Below are 20546 nucleotides of genomic sequence, written 5' to 3' on the forward strand. Positions count from 1 at the left end.
GGTTTGTCCTTGTTTCTGACTGATTCCTGCACTTTGTTGGGCTTCATGAATCAGTGAGGTTTTAACTGCTTAAGGGTTTAAGCTGAAGTGTAACTTCATGAAAATACTCATTGTTATATAAGATTAGCAATACCTTAAGGTGAAGATAGGAAAAAGTAGTGCTATTGGGTGCAATTTATAGCTTGCACTATTTTTAGGAGGGGAGTTTTGCATCATACAGAGCATATTGAAATGCAGCCAGTTTTCCAAAACATGATGGTCCCTTTATGATAATGAAGTGGTACTGCATTTTAATACCCATTGCATTTTAAGTCTTCTGAGATGGCACAGCTGCCATACTTGAAGTCACATTTATGCCACAGATAAGAAAAATGTTTCATCCTTTAGTGGAATATATAACATTGGGATGGAATTGTGATGTTTCTGGCTTGCAGTTACTGTTCAGACTTGATGCACTCATTTCGTATGTTTAGGAAACATTTTTATCAGTCTGGAGTAACCTTGACTTAGTTTTGTGGGATCTTGTTTTCATTTTTAGTTTGGTAGACAGGGAATGCTATCATGCTCTTCTTCTTTTTTTGTAGAGACTTCTGTCTCTGTAATCACTGAGATTCTGTTTAATCACTGGGTAATCTCCACTGGGTAATCTCCAGTGAAATCATAGATAGGTAAAGGCAGTCAGAAGAGTCTGAGCTTACTGAGCCTTGACTTCCATGGCGGGAGGGCTCCCCTTGGGCTCTCACCCTTGTGAAGTGTGAGACTGGTGAAATCTCCCTTGCTCGTAAGAAGTTTGTTTAAACCGAGTTTACGTTATCCTGATTTGGACTATTCAGTGTATTTCACCTGTGTGTATTGAGGGCTGTGTTTATGTGGCTGCACAGTGTAATACCTGGTGCATGCAGTGGTATTTGTCAGCACCAAAGGCAGGGCAAGCTGGAACTGGAGCTGCAGCTGCCATCCAGACACTTAGGCATTTCTGTGTGATCTCCAGCAGGGTGTTGTGAGATGGAAGTTTGAAACTCTTGGGGAGAGTGGGTTGGTTTTGTACAACTCAGGTATTCATCAGTCCTTGCTGTCCACACTGAACACCTTCCTGTATCCAGTGATACAGAGCTGTGCCAGAAAGATACTGGTCATGAACACAAAGAAATGTGGTCGGTTGCTGTTGAGGCTTATTGGTAGCATACAGACCCATGCACCCATTCTCCGCCTACAGAATTAAGGAAAGGTTGTGTCTTGTGCAGCCCCTGCATAGACAGATTTAAGTGGAACTAGTGTAAAAAGTCTCCTGGGGAAGTTGCTGTCTTGGCAAGATCATGATCTTAAAGTGGTAAAAGTTTCCTGGTCTCCTGTCCCTCGTGTCATTTTTGTGCAGGAGCTGTGTGTCCCGCCCTGTGACAGTGCAGGTGACAGTCGTTCCAGTTGCTGAGCAGGCAGGAACTGCAGCAGTTTTTCTTCCTCAAGATCACCCTTTCTAGGGCGATGAAGTTTTGGCAGGCTGTACAAGGAAAAGATTGGGTCACTGAGACAGTTCTGGAGGAAACCAGAGTGCAGGGGAGCCGAGGGAAATGAGGGAGACTAATTTAACAAAAGGACAGTAACTTTTCCAGGGAGGCCGAGAGGAAGAAATCAAAAGTGAAACTAATAGTGCCAAAAAGGGGTGGACCTTCAAGCTGCTGAAAGAGAGGAGAAGCCATTATCTGTCTGTCATAGTGCCTATCACGGCACGGGGGCTCTTTCAGACTGCAAGTGAAGTCTTGGTTCAGGTAAGACACAGAAGAAATTATGGACGGAAAGAGATGCTGAGACTTGGAATGGCATGGAGACTAAAATTTTGGACCAGAAGATGAAAGAGTACTTGTGGTGTTAGCCTCTGTGCTGTTCCCAGCCTTTGGATGGTGGTGCAATTCCTGCCAGCGAAACAAGGATTTCTGATCTGTTACTCGAGTGTGCCTCTTGGAAGGAATTTATACACTTCATTCTATCAACGGATACGGTATAGTCTTGAGTTTGTAAAGATAGATAGGTTGAAATCCATGAATGACTGTTTTCATTGCAAAATTTTAACAAATTTTAGCACTCCTAACTCTCTTCATAATGCTGCCGTGAGGGTCTGCTGAGAGTCTGGTAGCCATACTGAGTGCTGTTTCATTTCCTGCTTCATGGAAGATTCCAGCGACTCGCATGCCGGGAGCCTTTTCCTTGAAGGCTAAATTCTTTACGTTAAAGAGAGTGAAGATGTAAGAAGTTAATTATGTTCAAATTCTCCTCTAAATGGGGAAGTATAATACATGAATAATTTCAGAAAAAAATTTAGTTGTTGATTTCCCTGCATTTACTGAGTGCTGCTACTGAATTTGGTGCTAATAGTTGGCTTTTTTAAAATTTAAAAAATATCGTCCTGTTAAAAATAAACTGGAGTGAGTTGAAGAGGGACTTCAGAGAAAGGGGGTAAGTCATGACAGATCTTGTGATATAACAGGGCAGTGGGACTGAAAATATGTAGATTCAGCCATCTCTGCTTTTTAATTAGGATTTGTGTATGAAAGCAAAAGTACTGAGCTGTGCTTATGCTAGAAAGCACTAGGTATGCTGCTTAGTTGTTGCCGTAAAACAAGAGCAAAACCTGATTACTTCATGGCTTGTTTACCACTTTTTTCTCACAAGTTCTGTAATAATCAGTTTTCTGAAAATGGAAGTAGCTGAAGTAGGGTTCTCCTGCTTTATTAGCATTTTATTCCTTTATTAGCATTTTATATATGTTGTTGTAACATATTTCTTGGAAGTCATGTGATAATACCGTATTGTAAAAAAGGCAGACTTTTCCTGGAACTTTAGAGATTGGCTGTCTCACTTTCTTCAGAGTTGTTCTCCCATGTAAGTGATTTAAAATTACGACTACAATTAATATTATTTTTACTGGTATCAGTTGTGCCTTTAAGCTAGCAAACTGGAGAAAAAGACAGTGGCACTTAAATATTGTTTTAATTGTACTCCCTGTAATTACAGACAGACTTAAATGTAACATATAGGTGGCACATCTCATCTAACTGCAGTAACTTGATGGGTTTGAAACTTACAGCCTTTGGGAAATAAAATGAAAATTCTCATTACAAGAAAGATTTGCTTCTATAAGCAATATCTCTTGTATCTTAAATGAAAGGCATGATTTATGTGAGAAAGAAGATAACTTCATAACTACCTCCCAAGAAAATATTATTCTTTCCTTTGTAGTTATAGAAATATAACGTCAGGAAGTCATTGAGGTTAAGCACATTAAGATACTACTGGCTTATATGGGCTGAAGGACATGGATTCTTGCCTGTTTAAAAGTTTGGGTTGAGTGGATTTAAAGAAATCAGTATTTTGGGGCAGAACACAAATTGGACGTGCTGTGTCACAACGTGTTACACTGTTTATCAGTTTACTTGAAATGCAAAGGTTTAAGATCCAGTTATACATTTACTAGATTCACTTGTACATTCACTCTTGCTAACCCACACAACACTGACCAAGGGCTTGCCACAAAAAGCTCCTTTGCTGTCGAGTGGTCCTTGGAGGAGAGCAAAATACAATTGTCTGCTAATTATTATTTCCAGTTAGTCAGCTGGACTACCTTGGAGTACTGTTGCTGAAACACCTGCAGTAGCAGTAAGTAAAATGGATTGCAGTATTCCAGTAGTGCAGGAATAGGAAATTCTCTTTTGTCATTGCTGCCTTTTCTGTCTCCCATTGCCAGTTGTCTATAAGACAAGAGACCTGTTCTGAATGCATTTATATAGTTTCTCTTCAGAGATTCCCAGGTGTCTGACACCTTGGGCAGAGAAAGTAAAGTGGCAAATGGGTATCTTACTAGAAGGAAGAGGAGACAGGTCCTTTAAGTGTCAGCTGTAGGCTGATTTGTTTCAAGCATGCTAAGCATTGCTACAGGAGAGGTGTGATCAGGGGAGAGGGTCCTGAGGCATTGGGGCAGCACTGGGCTGAGGCAGCTCCCTGCTCCACCCTGAGATTTGTGCTCCACCCCCCAGCCCAGCTCCCTTCTGGGGAAAGGGTGTCACTGCACACGTGAACAAAACACATGAGTCTAATTTAGATAATGGCCATGCAGCAGGTTAACTCCAGCAGGACATGGACTGGGCAGATTGGGCAAACACCCCTGCCCCCCTTTATGCCCTCTCTGTTCTCTCTCCATCTCCAGACTGTCCATTTGGCAGCATCAACACAGAATCTAAGGACTGGGGATATTCTTTGCTTTCTTCTCTTTCTTGGCTTGCACAGCTATAATTAATATTTTACCCCATATTCTGTTTTGAAGTTTGTTGTGGGAGGGAGGAGCTTGTGGAGATTTTTGTGGCTCAGGAGCCAGCACCTTTTGAGGAGTTTGTTGTGGGATTTGTGAAGTGTACTGTGCAAAATTGACAGCTTGTTAGCCACCCCTCTTGTGGGAGTGTATTGTATAAATTTAAGGGCAGGTTAGCCAATACCTTTTGAGTTTAAATATCAGGCTGGGCTGGTTGCTGCAGTTAAGACGATGGTACAATCAAAAAATGAGACCTCCTGACACATGTTCAGTGTCTTTGTTCAGCTTGAAAAGAGTTTGTAACAGACACCAACATGCCCATGGGTTGTCTCATCAGCGGAGGTAGGTTCCTTCAGTGTCAGGGGGAATAGCTGGAAGGCTTGGAATTTTCTAACTTCCTCTTGTGCTCAAAAGTTGAATCCATAAGCCAAGTTAATTATTTCTAAAGCTGATGGAGAAAGTGAAGGAGAAGGGAGGTGATACTCTATGCTCAGTGAAACAGCTAGTTTGATAAGAATTCTTCATGGGCCTTTGTAAAAGGGATGACATGATCTGTATTTGCTTATAATATTACAAATTCATTGAGAGCTGGGAACTGAGTTTACTTGATTCAGATAAACCAAAATAGGAAGAGGTGCTTTGGGTAAGCTGGCCAGAAGCAGTATGAAAAGAAAGGAGAAGCCAGATAGCTTAGAGTAGCTATACTCATGTGGACTCTCAGTCCTGTTATGGTGTAAAATTTGGCAGTCTCATTTATTACATAGTCTATATTTCAGACTGGCAAGTGGCTGTTTCTCCCAAATGTTATCAAACTTCAAAAACCCCAAACCCAAAGAAAACCAGCAGCAGCCTGCCAGGATTTTACATCCTACACATTAGTACTCCCCACTGTCTAGACACACCATAGGAAGCAAGAATAATCTATGACTTTCTCTGCTAATGTCACTTAGTAAAGAGGTTTCAATACCCTTTGTAAAGTCCAGAGAACTGAAGGAGTTAAGCATCAAAGCTATGATAGCAAGACAGCCCCTCTCTATGGAAATACTTCTGACTGCATGTATTAATTTTGGGCTATTGTACACAATGTGATTGATACCTCTTACATAACTCATGTCGTTGCACTAGTCTTACTGACAAATGAAATCAACTGCTGTTTGTGTTTAGATCCAAATCCTGATGTGAAATGAGTACAGAGTTCCGCAAACTGCTTTTTGAAGTTTCTGAGGCTTTGGGGACAGAGGAACTGTCAGCTCTTAAATTCTTCAGCCTGGACTATGTCGCCAAGGGGACGCTGGAAGCCATCCGTGACCCCAAGGCCTTGTTTGAAGTTCTGCAGGAGAGATGCATGATTGGGGCAGGGAACCTGTTCTTCCTGAAGGAGCTGCTCTACCGGATCCATCGGATCGACCTCCTGACTGCTCACCTGGGCTCCAGCCGGGAGGAGATGGAGAGGGAGCTGCAGGTCCCGGGCAGGGCACAGGTGTCAGATTACAGGTAAACACGGGAGCATGCACAATACAACAGTTCAGTGTCAACTGTCTCTTCTGTCTGCACTTTCGTCTTGTAAATATCCCAGCATAACTGTGTTTATTACACATGAATTCCTGCCATTGTGAGTTTTACATTTTGCAGTTCAAATGTTTAATTGTGGTGTGTACTTCCTTCTTGAAGGTCTCTCTGTTGTTTATTGTCAGGCAACTGCTGTATGGAATTGCAGAGGATTTGACTTCAGAAAATGTCCAAAAAGTGAAGTTCCTGCTCCAAGGACCACTACAAAAGAGCAAGCTCCAGGAAAATGCTGTATGAAAAGTAGTCTTGAGAAGTTTTTTGCTAGGCTAGTTCAGAGTCCTCTAGTTCTTGTAAGAAGGGAGGAAAGAGAAAGCAGTCTGCTCTCATGAAAATCTGGTTTGAAAGAATTGTGATGTTAGCTAATAACTGCTGTGTGAAAGAATGGATCCTTATTTTTTGCATTGTATCTTTTTTTCTCTCCTGGTTCTATTTTCGCTCCAGCAGCTGTCTCTTTAATCTTATCTTCTTGCAAAATCCATCATGCTCTTCCTTGAATCTTTGCTTGGCATTTATAAGACAAATGTCTTTATAAGAAATATGCTATACCTAAGAAGAGTGATGTTCACTAAAGGAAAAACAATGTTTTGGAGACAGAAAATCAAGTTCTAATGTGAGTTGAATCACAAATTTTTGTGTGTCAATGGGTATATTTTCTTATTTATTATAATTTGGAGTAACAACATACTGTTAAGTTTTCCCAAAAGTATTAAGACGTTGAGTGAGCTAGTTTAATATTTGTAATGAGCTGTGTTATAAAAATGCTTGGTATTATTAAGAACCTGCCTTAAAAGTGCCATTTTTATTGTAGAGGAAAATTAGCAGATTTACCTCCAACTTGGTGGACAATAGAGCTTTAATAAACAAAATTAGTATTGAACAACTTTCCTGTGATGGAAAATGGCATAGCTAAAGGACTTAGCAGCACTTCATCAGAACACAAAGGCACAACAGGATGTTATGTTATCCTCATCAGTGCTTTGTACTACTGAAACAAAGCAGGATAACCTAGTTAGCAATTTCTAATTGTCCTGCTTTAACCTTAGTGATGATGTGTTTATTCAGTTGCATTGCATCTTGACCCTTGCTTTAATGAGTTTTGGAGGAAAAAGTAATAGGTCTTTAGCTGGTCCCTGGGAATGAGGATGTTGTCTTCTGCCCTGTTGCAGAGCTGCCTGGTACTGCGGTTATCAAAGGTCACTGGATGAGTTTAGTTTATGTGTTTTTGTTTTACCAGTCAATGTTGCAGGTCTTTCTGGAAATGGAAATAAATGAGATAATTAAAGAAGATAACCTGACAATGCTGAAAGATATATTACAGGGATTTAGAGCTGACTTAAAGAAAAAAATTGATGCCTATGAAGGAAAAAAAAGAGGTAAATTAATTTAAGCTGTTTAAGAACAGATCTGGGTTCTTTTGTGGGTTTTATACCTCCATCCTTGGCAGCTTAGAAGTCCAGTAAAAAGGAAGAGACCTTATGGTACCCTAGGACAGGCAGAACAGCTCTGGAGGACTCTGATTTTTGAAGTTTTCTGCTACTTCATTATCCCATCGTGGATTTTTGTATCTATCCTTGAAGTATGTTTTGTCCCTTGTAAATGGCCTTCTTCTGCCTTCTCTTTGCCTTAAATGCAATTTATCTGTTCAGGAAAAAGTGCTGGTTTTGGACCAGCATAACTTCCAAGTCACTGCAAGAGACAGGAATTGACAGGTGACTCAGGGAAACTTGTGTTGGGAGATTGTCAGCACTATCTCCTGTTAGCCAGGCCCTTTGCTCTCAGTCAAAGGGAACTCCCTGAAAACCAGTCACTTGGTTAAAGTGTAACTTTCTGTAACCAGATGGGACATTTAAAGCACTTGATGTATATCCTGGCTGTTGCAGCTGAGGTGGTGCTTTCTGGCACCACAGCTGGGTGTTCCTTTGGGAAACAGGATGTCTCGCTCAATAGCAACTTCCTTCTGAAGGACTCAGTTCATGAGTTTCCTCAGAAACATTTAAACAATCCATGCAGTACCCTGCAGAGCTACCCAGCAGTTCTCCCTGCATGTCTTTGTGCTGCTCTCCTCTGCTGGTGTCTCTGAAAGAGCAGAAGATAATTGCTAAGGTAGGCTGTTGCCAAGCAAGTTCTGTGTTGGGGAATGGCTCTCTAATAGTATTGTTATTATCTTGTCCTCTTGATAAGTAGAAAAAAAAGCATGTTTTGTAGAGCCCTGACAATTAAATTTCATTTAAACACATTTTTTTAACTTCTAAAATGAGTACTGTGATTTTGTGTCCTTGGTTAGAGTCGTGGGTTTGATGATTTCTTTACTTTTTTCAGAAAGTTGTATTCAAAGAAGTGCTCTGAGGAGATCTTTCATTATGGTGGTATTTTGCATCCCTGCATCCACTCACACAGTAAACTTCTCTGGAGAAGGGACAGTAGCCTCAGAAGTAAATGGACCAGCATTTTTTACTATTGTACAGAAAGGGGTCTCCTCTTTCACTTATCTATCCCACAGTTGAGAGGCTGGTGAATGGCTTTCCTGGGATGACTAATCACATTTAACCTTTTATTATCTGTATCTTGCTAGCAGTAGAAGAGCAGAGGAGCAGAGAAGCAATGGAGCACAGGCCTGCATGGCTTCTGTAACAACCAGTAGTCTGTGAAACTGGAGCCAAGCTTGGCCCAGCTCTACAAAATGCTGGTGTCTCACTGCTGTGAAAACCCCTTGCACCTCACTCCTTGTTCTGGCTTTTTGAGTGTTGAAATATGCACAGTGGAAGATTTATCCTTGTGGGTTTGAAATGTTTGTTTATCTTCTCCTTCTTAGAAAAGTATTCTAGGGAAGAAGTCCGCTATCCTGTGTCTGTGTCTGTGTATCCAGAGGAACAAGGAGCAAAACAGGTGAGAAATGCCTCAAGAGTACCTTTAAAGTATTTATCCATTTCCTGGGAGAGGGAACATAAATTCATAACACTAAGCAGGTGGAACAGCCAAGCTGGAGGGGTAGGCCTTGGAACAATTCTTATTTTCCAGACAAGACCGAGCCTTCTTGGTGGGGACCTGATTGTCAGCAACCTTTTAAGCAAGATATGAACAAACAGTTGAGTGAAGAAACCAATCTTAATGATAATGGAGACTGGGACATTAAAGTCCTGGCCAGGATACTCCTGAACAGATGTGAAGGAAATAGCAGAACCCCCTACCTCACTGGAATTGCACAAGGACCCTCAGAGGAAATGGTGGGGTGCAGGAACTTTTCCTATGCATACGCAAATTTGTGTTTCTGGATCCCTTATCCCACGTCAAAATCATATCCTGACTGAAGAGAGAGAGGAGAAGGGGTTCAGGGAGACAATGAAGATTTCTGTCCTCTGTAGCTAAATTGTATCCTTAGGCTTTTCCTTTCTTGTTTCTTAGCCTTTGTGATTTTCTTTTGTGCTTAGATAATGATGGACCAGCAATCTGTATATAGTGTATTTCTCTTTTGAATGTCTGGCTCTGCTTTCCTACCTGTGGTTTTGTTTGTTTGTTTGTTCGTTTTTGGTTTTTGTTTTCTTTTTGTTTCTGCAGTATGGGGAAATATATAAGATGGAAAATAACCCCCATGGTTACTGCTTAATTATTAACAACCACATTTTTAAAAATCGACGTCACAATAGAGAGGGAACATTGCAAGATGGAGGTAAGTACTTTTTAAATTCAATTACTGGTTTGGGTTTTTTCCTCTGATCATTCTCGAAAACAATAATCTAATCTTTGCTGTGAAGAAGAATCACGTCCATGGTACTCCTTGGCTTCCAGAGACTGGAGTGACAGTCATGGTACCAATTGGAAATATGTCACTTCCAGCATTTAGCTGATGGCATAAAGAAGGATCTACTTTTTGTTCTAGGAAAAAGGTATTGTCTTAATTGGTTGTATGTACAACTAGAGAAAAAGTGATTATTATTCCATCTTTCCAGTTCTTGATTGTTTTCAGTTCTTAGCTTAGAAAAATATTTTAAGTCCTCAATTTCTCTTCAATGCTCAAATAAATGTAACTTTCCTTAAAGCCTGTCTTTCTGCAATCACTTTTAAGGTAAACAAGAGTAAAAAAGAAAAGTCAGGTTCCTGAAAGGACATGTCACAGATATTTTAACTCCATCCAGCCCATTTACAAGCTGCTTTCTTTCCAGCTACTTCCTCTCTGCCCATACAACAATTAGGCCCCCATTTGCTGAGAAGTCTTCCTAGCATTTGTGAGCAGGTTACTCTAATTCCCTTCTTGCTGCATCAACCATTCTCACAGAATGAAGGGCCTACTTCATTTAAGAGTGGCAGGATTTGTCATTCTAAAGAGGTGGCACTTCTTTTAACTTGCCAAGTGTTGTTCTTAGACATCTGAGACTACTATGCAACGCATAGTTAAAGCTTGGGTTAACACAGTAAACTTCACTAATTTGTACCAATACAACATAGAATCTAAAACCTGTTTTTGTGTTAGACAGCATGATACTTAACCCAGTTGTGTTTAAAAAAAATAAAATTAGGCAATTTAGGCATTTGTGTTTTTCTAATAGGATTTGGCAGGCTAAAAGAGGTGATTTTACTGGTGGGATCTGAACACTTCTGCTAGTATCTGATCTACTACAAAGACACTGATGTTTCAGCATCTTCCTTGTCACTGTGTATGTTTAACAAGTTCCTTCTGATTTTTTCCCCAGAGGCTGTGAAGAGGGTCTTTAAGTGGCTTCAGTTTGAGACAGTTGAGTACATGGATCTAGAAGGAAAAAAAATATATGACACAGTTGAAGAATACAGCAAGAAAGATCATAGAAATATGGACTGTTTTGTTTGCTTCATTTTCTCCCATGGTGAAAAAGACAAAATAAAAGGTGTTGATGATGAGTGTGTAAATATTGAAGCTTTAGTCTCCCGCTTCACTGGAACTAACTGTCCTTCTCTTGCTGGCAAACCCAAGGTGTTTATTATCCAGGCTTGCCAAGGCTCTGAACATCATCCGTCTGTTGCAGTAGAATCGGACTCTTCTGGACATCTTGAGGTGGATGCTAGACCTCCAACTTCCATTCCTGATAGGGCTGATATTCTGATTGGCATGGCTACAGTGGAGGACTACTTCTGCTACCGCAGTCGTAGTACTGGCAGTGTTTACATTCAATCCCTCTGTGAGAAGATGGAGTTGCTTTGCCCACAGTAAGTACTAGTTCTAATTCTTGTACATTTAGAGTATTGCAGATGTGCATACTTAAGCATGCTATGCTGAAACACAGTGGTTTGCATTTGTGCAATTAATGCTTTTGCCATTCAGGACAGTGGAGAACAGTATTTATTTTGAAATTGGGCACTGTCAGTCTTCTACAGATAAGCCAAAGTATAAGTGACTTCCCCTGGTTATCCTGTGACCAAACCAGGGTTGTAATGCTGCAACGTTACACACAAACAAGTGTGTGTATGTGTGCTTTTTAACATTTTTTGACTGAAAATTTTTTTTTCTTCTGGTGATACCTGACTAGAGGTGAATTTGTTGAGTGATTACACAGACAAAACCCCCCAGTGCTGTGCAGGCATAATTTTCATTGTTGCCTCCCACCCATCCCCTCATAAACTTCATTTAGAAAATAGAATTTCCCTTCAGATATCATTTTCTCATGACGTCCAGAAGAAGAGATGGAGAATGTGTAGGTTTATTTCATCTTGGTGACTTCTTCTGGCTGTAACCAGAGCAATGCTACATGGAGGTTGCTTTTATTTCCCCCAAACACACTGAATTCTGTGGTTATTCAATGGAATGTGCAATTTCAGTGGCAATAGGGTGAGGAAGATACCAGCCTTCCCTGGGATACCACTTTAGTGGGGCAAATACACATCACCTTCTTGGCTGAGCTGCAAGTACCATGTGTTTCAGTGTAACTTCTCTTCATTTTTGCTCAAGGCGCATGGATCTCGCAAGCATCCTGACAGAAGTGAACAGAGAAGTGGCCACAAAAGACATAGAAGGATTTAAGCAAATGCCAAAGATAACATCAACGCTACTGAAGCTATTGATCTTTGAAGTTCCACAATGAAAAGCAGACAAGTAAGAATACACTCGGATAGGAATGACATCTGGGCTTTGACCGGGAAGAGAATTTACATGAGAAATTATCTGGATCTATGTAGTAGGCCTAGCCCTTTAAGGAGGCATAGGACCTAAATTTTTCAAATTCCATATTGAATCAGTCTTCCAATACCTGGATCTGTAACAGTTGGGTAAGGCTGTGGAAAACTACAAATCATCAGGTTTTTTTCCTGCAGAAGCAGTGGAGTATGTTCAATCTGGGTTTCAAATGAGAAAGGACTTTCAAGTAGTACTGTAAAAGTTATTGGAATTGTCAATGAAGTCCCATTTGTGTCTGAATTAAGTCCCTAAAATCTGCAAAAAAAGAACAGATTCAGAAAGCCGGATGCATTCCCAAGCAGAATGTGTTAGGTTGTAACTGCCTTACCCAGAGGTGAATCGTTGTCTGTCTTTGGAAGCTACAAATGTTCATGGAGAATAACATCCTGCTCCAGAAGGACCAAAACCCCATGATTATGTTAGTTTGGTTCTTTTCTTCTAAATACTTGGTTTATGTCAATCATCTACTTGAATAAGCAGCCCGACTGTAAGTTTTTCAATAATAAAGGTTCTCACTTTGCTATTTCTCAGTGCTCTCAGAGCACAGTGTCTTGAATGAATATGGAATACTGGAAAGAAGTTCTGTAATCATGTTTCTGTTAGAATAAATTCTCTTGGTTTTTATATCACCTCAGTTTGCGGTGTGTTCCTCTTTTGGATGAGCTTTCTGAGGGACAGTCAGCATGACAAGCACTTTTACCCCACAGAAGTAATTTTGTTCTTGTTGGAGTGCTTGTTGTCAGCCACCCTAAGGGGCAGCAGCTGGAGAGACGGTAGGAAAGAATAAGTTCAGGACTGTCATGATAATGGCAGCTGATGCCAGTAGGACCATTCAGTAACTGCTTCCTCTGTGAGAAACATACTGGAAGGTTGCAGCTGCTGCAGAAGTGAAGTTGTACATCTACAGCATTTCTGTTTCTCATATGTCTGTGTCAGAGTTCAATACACTCAGACCAAGCTCTTTCAGCTATTCTACATGAGACAGAATTGGATATCAAATTTAATTATTTGGTATCTTTGGGGATACACAGGATTTTGATTTGGTAGGGTAAGACAGCTACATAGATGTGCTATCTGTCATGACCCTGCACATTCCCAGTCATGGTGGAATGTGGGTGGAAGCCAGCTCAAGCCCATTGTTCTTTTCAAAGTTTAAATGTTGTATCAGTTGCCCAGGTTTTATACTTTTATGATGGGTTGGGGCCTTTTATACTTTTATGATGGGTTGGGGCCACTTATCCACACCTTCCATGGTGGTCTGGCTTGCTCAAGAGGGCATTATTCCTTGTTAATTGTCTTGGGGTACCTGATGATTCACAGATGCAAATGTCTCCTCTAAACCTAAGGTCACTCTCCAATCCTGATGTTGAGGTAAATTGGACTTTCTTTATTATCTGTTCTTCCCTGAGATGGTGTGGGTTTTTTTGTCCTTTTCATCTGAGCTGTCCTTCACTGGAAGGGGGGGGTGAGGTCTATAGAGGGTGCTGATCAGTCACACCCTGTGATTTAAATTAATTTAAGTGATTTGGTACTTTGTTCTGCCTATTAAAATCCAGCTACCTCCATAGTTTACCATTATCACTTGTGGATGAAGACCTACTAGGAGGAAGAGACAACCCATCAAAATCCTTTAAAGAATCACAGAGCAGCCATACTGTGAATCAGCCAAGGAGAAAACACACTTTGAGTTTTGCAGTTCTGAGCAAAGTGTGGCTGGTGGGTTTTTGCACATATTTGTGTCCCTCCCACAGAGCTAAGTGGTAAGAAGGAAGTTGATTTTGCAATTTCCTGAGTGTTTTTTCTTTCTAGTACAAGCTAGGCAACACTGAGGGGCAATTACTTTTTCTCTGTGAAGGCCCTCACCTTTGTTTTTTACTTTGCCCTTTCTTTCCTACCAGCTCATGGCTGGGAGGCCAAATCCAGTCAAAAGCCTGGCACTAAATTCTATTTTGTTTTCAGACAGCAGAAGCACTGCCACCTGAAAGTGGGGCCAGAAGTCTCGTAGGAAAGAAAAACTGAAAGCAGGCAAGATCAGAGTGGTGCTATTTGAAAAGGAAAACACTTGTAAGAGTTGAGCTGTTAGCTAAAGAAGAAATAATGCTGTTCAGGGGCATGAGTCCTTGCCCAGTCATTCACCTATTCTTTCAGTTTAACAGCAGTGTTGAGTGTTCAGCCTTTTTATTCTGACCCCTAAAAAACATGGGCATATTCTCTCTGAAATTATTAAAATCTGCCTCTTTTCAACTAGAGATATTTCAAATAATGAACAGAGAATGGCATGTTTAATCTTCAATGACTTCTTTGCAATGTGCTAAGAAATATAAGTGAGATCTTTGGGAATTCATTCATTCTGTGTGTCCTTTCTGTAAGTGTGTCTTTTCTTGTCACTCTGTCCTGACAGCCACTGGAACTCCCCAGGCCACAAACATGGCTGGCTCTTGTGGATGCCAGCCACACATGGCATGTTATCCTGGACACATCTCCTGAGCTTTGCCTAAGTCTTCCATGTTAGTTTTATACGTGTAGCCACTTTGCGTTTAGGCCTGATTTGTCCAGGTGTGTGAGTACAAAGATGGATCCATATGTCCTTAGAACAAGATACGAAGATGTTGAAAAGTGCCTTGCTTTTTGGATTCTTTCCACCTTTGACCCAACTTGCCATGCATATAGTAACCAAATATCTTGCATAGGGGTTTGAACATTGATAAGGCACTTCTAGGATAACAATGTACAGATTTCTGTTTAATATATTGTTAAAGTATTTTTTACTGGATTTTTGGGAATGGGATGCTGGTTTCAAATCAGTGCTTAGCAAAGATAAAGAACATTGGTTCTTTATTGTACAGTGTGGGATGTGCTGAGGGTTGCTCTCTGGCTCAAAGTGAGCATAAGTGAGTTTTCAAAAGGATGGAATTCCAGTTGGTAAAATCTCTCCCCTCCTGTTGTGAAATACCATCTATCCACGGTGCTGCACCAGAAGGTGAAGTGGAGGTGGTGCAGCATCCCAGGGCCCTTCACCAGCGCTGTGCCTGCTCCTGTTGTAGAAGTGTCCTGAGCAGATGTGGGACGGGTGGGAAGGGAGCTGTTTTCCATGGCTGGTGGCTGTTCGGGGCCGAACGCCTGCAGTGAGGGTGCTGTATTTTCTGACAGCAGCCCAGAAGGCTCGCAAGGAGGCAGGCGAATCAGTGGTGCTATAAAAGCTTCCTTCTCCTTGTATGAAAATCGCAGTGGTTTGGCCTGGGAACCAGCGAGAGGCGACAGCAGGAAACGCCCGGGCAGAGGGAGACCTTTGCATCCGCACTAGCCGGTTCGGTTTGCTCAAGAATGGGCTCTAGAACAGGCGGAATTGTGAACAGACACGTCCCAAGACACCCCGTTCTCCAAGGAACTGTGGAGGTGTTTCGCTCCGGAAGTTTAAATCCAGAGGGAAGCACCGCCCCGGGTCGGGTCGAGCTCCGCCCTTCGCCCTCCGGCCTGCGCGGCTGCGGCGCGGCCATGGAGCTGCCCCGGGGACGGCTGCTGGCGGTCAGCGACGAGCTGGACGGGGCCGAGCTGGCGGCGCTGAAGTTCCTCTGCCGGGACCATGTCCCCTGGAGGAGGCTGGAAGCCGTCCGGACCCCTCACGACTTGTTCGAAGCGCTGCAGGAGAAGGGCCTGCTGGAGCCGGGGGACCTGGCCTTCCTCAGGGAGCTGCTCTACCGCATCGGGCGGATGGACCTCCTGGTTACCCACCTGGGCTCCAGCCGGGAGCAGGTGGAGAAGGAGCTGCGGGCGCCGGGCGGGGCGCGGGTGCCACCCTTCAGGTGGGTGAGGGCGCCGGGCTGGGCCGGCCCGGCTGCCCGCCTCGTTCTATCCGGGACAGCCGTCACCTCCGCTCAGCCGGGCTGAAGGGTTTCACTTCAGGCAGTCCTGGGCCTTGTGTCCTCCTCAAACGGGAAAAAAGGGGATTATGTGCTGGGGGGAGAGTAGACAAGAGGAGCGGTGCATAGCGGTTACAACTTAACGGAGTTAAGTTGTACTTGGAAACACGATGAAACAATGCCCTCCACTTCCTTTTCTAGATACTTGCTCTTTCAGCTGTATGAAGATGTCACCGAAGATGAGCTGATGTATTTCAAGTTACTTTTGGGCAACGAATTGCCAAAAAGCAAGCTAACCCGTGAGGCCGTAAGTATCTCTGTAATACTTTTTAAAAATTATTACTATAATCCATAGAGGCAATTGGGTTGCTTATGGGGAATGAGCTTCACTCTTCTTTATGGTGTCACTCTTAAGATGAAAACACCACAAGAAAAGGGGTGCCCCTGGGTGCACGTGGCACTTGTTTGTGCTGGTGTCGGGCACAGCTTTTGCAGCAGTGTCACAGCCAGCTGTGCCAGGAGTGCCAGGCACGGAGGCCATCACATCCAACACATCCAAGCATCACAGGGAACTTGGGGCACTCAGTGTCCTTAATAAACAAAAAACTGATAAGCACATTTACTTATCTTACCCAGCAGACTTTTTTTTTTCTCAGTCATTATCAAATGTAGAAAGTGATCCACTGTGGATATTATTTTATATGTTTTTTTAAATGCCAAAAATACAGATCTAAGCAGCAGATTCTTCTCAAGGCTAAGTCAAATGAGTTGGAAGTAGCCTTGCAGATCCAATGCTTTTATGTTGTCCCAGCCTGCAGTTCTGATTCCTTGGTACTTTGTTCTGTCTAATAAAAGTTTTGAGGATTTTCCTTCTTTTCTTAGAGGGGAGACTGTGAGAGCTGTTCTAGTAAATTCTTGGGGTGACCACTGTGCTCTGCCACTCAGTGATGAGTTTCTGTCCCTTGGGTTCCCTTTTGCTTCAGAGCAATCTCTATACCTCACATGATTGTGTAGAGATTGCTCTGAAGCAAAAGGGGACCCAAGGGACAGAAAACCCTTTTTGCCAGTGCTTAAGATGGTCACTGCAGTGACTCTTCTGTTTCAGTTGAGTGCACAATAGCCACTGAAAGCTGAATGAAAGGAATCATTAAAAATATTGCTACATTCCTGTATAACCACTGTTAGATGTCCTGGGTTAGGTCTTAATTAGATCTTGGCACCTCTGAGTTACAGAAAGGAAATGAGTATGTTTTGAGAAGATGTTGGTACTTAACAATACTTGTAGGTTTTGTTGAACTAGGATTAACTGGCTCAGCTGAGGTCTCACCTGAGCTCCCAGTCAGCTGGATTGACTCTGTGGGTCACATGTGCTATCAGTACATTAAAGTTTTAGGTGCACATGCTGCAGCTTTGCTCCCAGTGGCAGCATGGAGGTGCCCTAAGAACAAACTGCCTTTCTGATTACCCAGACAATGCTTGACATTCTCACTGAGATGGAGAAGAAGGGCCTTCTGGGGAAAGACAACCTAAGTATGCTGAAGAGTCTCTGTGAAAAAATTACCATCAGCCTGTGGAACAGAATTGAAGATGGATTAAAGCTGTTTGGTAAAACAGAACAAACCAGCCTCTTCCCCATAGTTATTCTTGAAGTGATGTATAGGTGTTGTACAGCACTGATCAGGAATGCTTTGCAGGCCAAGAAGAGATGCTTATCACAGAGGAACAGAGGAGCAGCACAGGATACCCTGAGGGACATCTGGTGTCATCTGTAGCACCTGGTCCTCCTGGCAGTTTTAATGAATCTTCCCAGGTAAGTTAATTTCTTAGAAACATCATGATTTTATCTTAGAAGAACTCACCCCTCCATGAAGTGAACAGTGGTTCTAAGAGCAACTGTTAAAAGCACTGTCTAGAAAAAGAAAAATGCACAACTCTGCATCCTTTATTCTGAAGCTGTGTCACAGGCACAGCTGCTGCAGTGTTGTACTTCAGAAACATCTGCAAGGATAGCAAGGTAGGCTGAGTTTAGGATACCAGGAATTAGGCAGCTGGCTTGGCACCAAGATATGAGTGAACAGAGCACCTTGTTTGGGCTGAGCCTGACTTTGGTGGTCCTGCACAGACTGCCAAAGGCAGTGGGGCAGGGCACTGCCAGGCCCTGGGAGCAAAGCTGTTGAGGGAGAGCTGCCTGGAGAGGAGGCCAGCTGGCTCTGGACCCTGCTCTGCCACTCACAACAGCTAAGGAGCACTTGGAGGAGAGTGTAGGAGCTTCACCAGGAATCTTTCTTTTCAGCTGCTTGAAGCTTACAAAATGACCAGCCGACCCTGTGGAGTGTGCCTGATCATGAATAATCACAATTTTGCAAAAGCTAGGGAAGGAGTGCTGGAACACAGACACATGAAAGATCGGAATGGGACAGACGTGGATGCAGGTACAGCGAATGTTAAAGATGAGTTTGCCAATCTTTAAAATTAAAAATCTTGTTTCTCTTTCTAAAGGTCTGAATTTCAGTCTTCCCTTTCTAGGATTACTTTTGTTGTAGTGGCTCAGTTGGCTGGGTTTACTGTGCTGACAAGTCCTAATCAACTCATCAATTTTTTAGTGCCTGACACTGAACAATTCACTTGCATTTTGCAGTTTTAGTGAGGTGACTGAAACCTTGAGCAGCACTCTGAGCCTGGAGTTTACAAGCTAGGTTAGCCTTGCATCAGCCTTATGCATACTAATTCTAAAATATGCAGAAATATGCAAGAAAAGCTTTTAATGCCAGTTAAGGGAACACAGTAGAGATATGATGAATGATTAGACTATATCTAGAAATGCAATCTGCAGTTGCAGAGTCCAACTTCCATATAATGAAATGTCTCAAATTTCCCTTCTCTTTGCTTTCCAGCGGCTCTGAGGAATGTCTTTAGCAAGCTTCATTTTACAGTAGAAGAATATAGAGATCTCACTGCAGAAGAAATCCGTGAGACTGTGAACATGTTCCGGAGTGCAGACCATGAGGACAAGGACTGTTTTGTTTGCTGTATCCTGTCTCATGGGAAAAAAGGCATTATATATGGTGTTGATGGGCAGGAAGTATCTATCAGGGAACTGACCACTTCTTTCACTGCACAGAATTGCAATTCACTTGCTGGAAAACCAAAAGTTTTTTTTATTCAGGCCTGCCAAGGTGATGCTTTCCATCAAGGTGTGACCATCGAAACAGATTGTGGAGAGCAAGATTCTTCTGTGGAGCAAGATGCGAGGCTTCAGCTCGAGTGCATCCCTGCAGAGGCAGACTTCCTCCTGGGCATGGCCACCCTGCAGGATTACGTCTCCTACAGAAGTCCCAAGGAGGGAACCTGGTATATACAGGCATTGTGCCAGCGCTTGGAGTACAGCTGTCCTCGGTACCTATGTTTCCAAAAGATTATTTTTGGCAACACCTGAATTTTTCTTCTGGGTGACAAGAATTTGATTTAGATGTAGAGGTTGATGATATGAAGTGGGAATACTTGCTCAGAAAGAAAACAGTGATGTAGGACAGAGCAGCACCATGCAAACTGTTCAAAGCAACTTAGGGAAGTGCTCTGAAGCCTATTAAAAACAGGAGCTGTTAGCACTGGTGTATATCAAGATAGCAAAAATGTTATTTTGCTGATGTTAACTGCCTAACACAAACTGTACTTGTTTCTTTGCAGAGGGGAAGATATTCTCACCATCCTGACAGCAGTAAATCAAGAAGTGAGCAGAAAAACTTGTGAGCGGGGCGCAAAGAAGCAGATGCCGCAGCCCAGTTTCACCCTGAGGAAGAGGCTCATCTTTCCTGTCAACTAAATGGGAGGCAACTGCAAGCCAGAGAGAGCTGCTGCAGCCTGGAATTGGCTGGTTTCAGAATTCAGTCAAACATAACAGACTTTCAGTGCCTGCTCTTAGCTCAAGGGCAGATATTTTTAATTTAAACTACAACTAAGGAGAAAAAGCCTTAAGAAATTCGTATTGATACATTAATTTGTATTAATACTTTATACTTGAGAACATCTTTGAGCTGGTCTCTGATTTATGTAGCTGATCTCTCTCAGTGGTTTGCTGGCAGAAATCTATTCAGTGTCTTCTTATCAGCTGTACCACATTACTATTGCTTTCATAAGGTGTTTACAGGGCAACTTTTAGAAGACAACTGTTATAAAGCTTTGTGTACTTTATGCCTAACTTTTGCAAAATAAAGGGAGGAGTGCTGTAAATTTTATAGGATATTATCAGCTCACATCTGTGTGTTTTGTTACTTGTTTCCATGACTTAGAATCATCCATTCTTAGTGGCTTGGTACACTTCAAGATCAAGTTAAGCATTTGTTACCTGGCATCCTCAGCAGGATGTGTCTCTGACCTGGATTTCAGTGTATCCTCTATGTAGAGTAGTCTCAACAGCGAAAATCAGTTGCTCTGGTACAGCTTCATGGTTGAAGAGGTCCAGTTACCCTATGTTCACTTACCTTTAAGTCTTAGTTCTAAGCACAGAAAAAGTCACTAGGTAAGTACCCAGCTCCTTAAACATTTTAGAAGCATGCACAAAACTGCTTCAATGTCTATTCCCATCTGTCACAAATCTATAGGGCTCACTTAACATCAGCTACTGAGATGAAAAAACAACTGTGGTGGTGTTAGTCAATAATGCAGTGCTAACACT

At 42.3% G+C, this 20546-nt stretch overlaps 2 protein-coding genes across 6 annotated transcripts; both read left to right on the top strand.

Annotated features, from left to right (window-relative positions):
* Positions 1–1392: 1392 nt before the first annotated feature.
* On the top strand, positions 1393–12640 carry LOC129122517 (caspase-8-like). Of its 4 annotated transcripts, XM_054636424.2 has the most exons (9): positions 1393–1766; positions 5465–5794; positions 5995–6100; positions 7104–7242; positions 8682–8755; positions 9425–9536; positions 10558–10728; positions 10870–11047; positions 11787–12640. In XM_054636424.2, exons 2-9 carry the CDS (start codon positions 5484–5486, stop codon positions 11917–11919), a joined length of 1224 nt encoding a protein of 407 aa, XP_054492399.2. In that variant the 5' UTR covers positions 1393–1766; positions 5465–5483; the 3' UTR covers positions 11920–12640. The 4 variants fall into 4 exon arrangements, with proteins under 4 accessions (XP_054492399.2, XP_054492400.2, XP_054492396.2 ...); XM_054636425.2 differs by lacking the exon at positions 10558–10728; XM_054636421.2 differs by having other exon boundaries at positions 1394–1766; positions 10558–11047.
* Positions 12641–15320: 2680 nt separating this feature from the next.
* LOC129122516 (caspase-8-like) lies at positions 15321–20113 on the top strand. 2 transcript variants are annotated; one of them, XM_054636418.2, is made up of 7 exons: positions 15321–15814; positions 16073–16178; positions 17341–17476; positions 17566–17681; positions 18165–18303; positions 18766–19267; positions 19559–20113. In XM_054636418.2, the coding sequence occupies exons 1-7, from the start codon at positions 15336–15338 to the stop codon at positions 19692–19694; spliced, it is 1614 nt and encodes a 537-aa protein (XP_054492393.2). In that variant the 5' UTR covers positions 15321–15335; the 3' UTR covers positions 19695–20113. The 2 variants fall into 2 exon arrangements, with proteins under 2 accessions (XP_054492393.2, XP_054492394.1); XM_054636419.2 differs by lacking the exons at positions 15321–15814; positions 17341–17476.
* Positions 20114–20546: the final 433 nt, after the last annotated feature.

Source organism: Agelaius phoeniceus, chromosome 7, assembly GCF_051311805.1.
Source record: "Agelaius phoeniceus isolate bAgePho1 chromosome 7, bAgePho1.hap1, whole genome shotgun sequence".
NCBI classification, from domain to species: Eukaryota; Metazoa; Chordata; class Aves; order Passeriformes; family Icteridae; genus Agelaius; species Agelaius phoeniceus.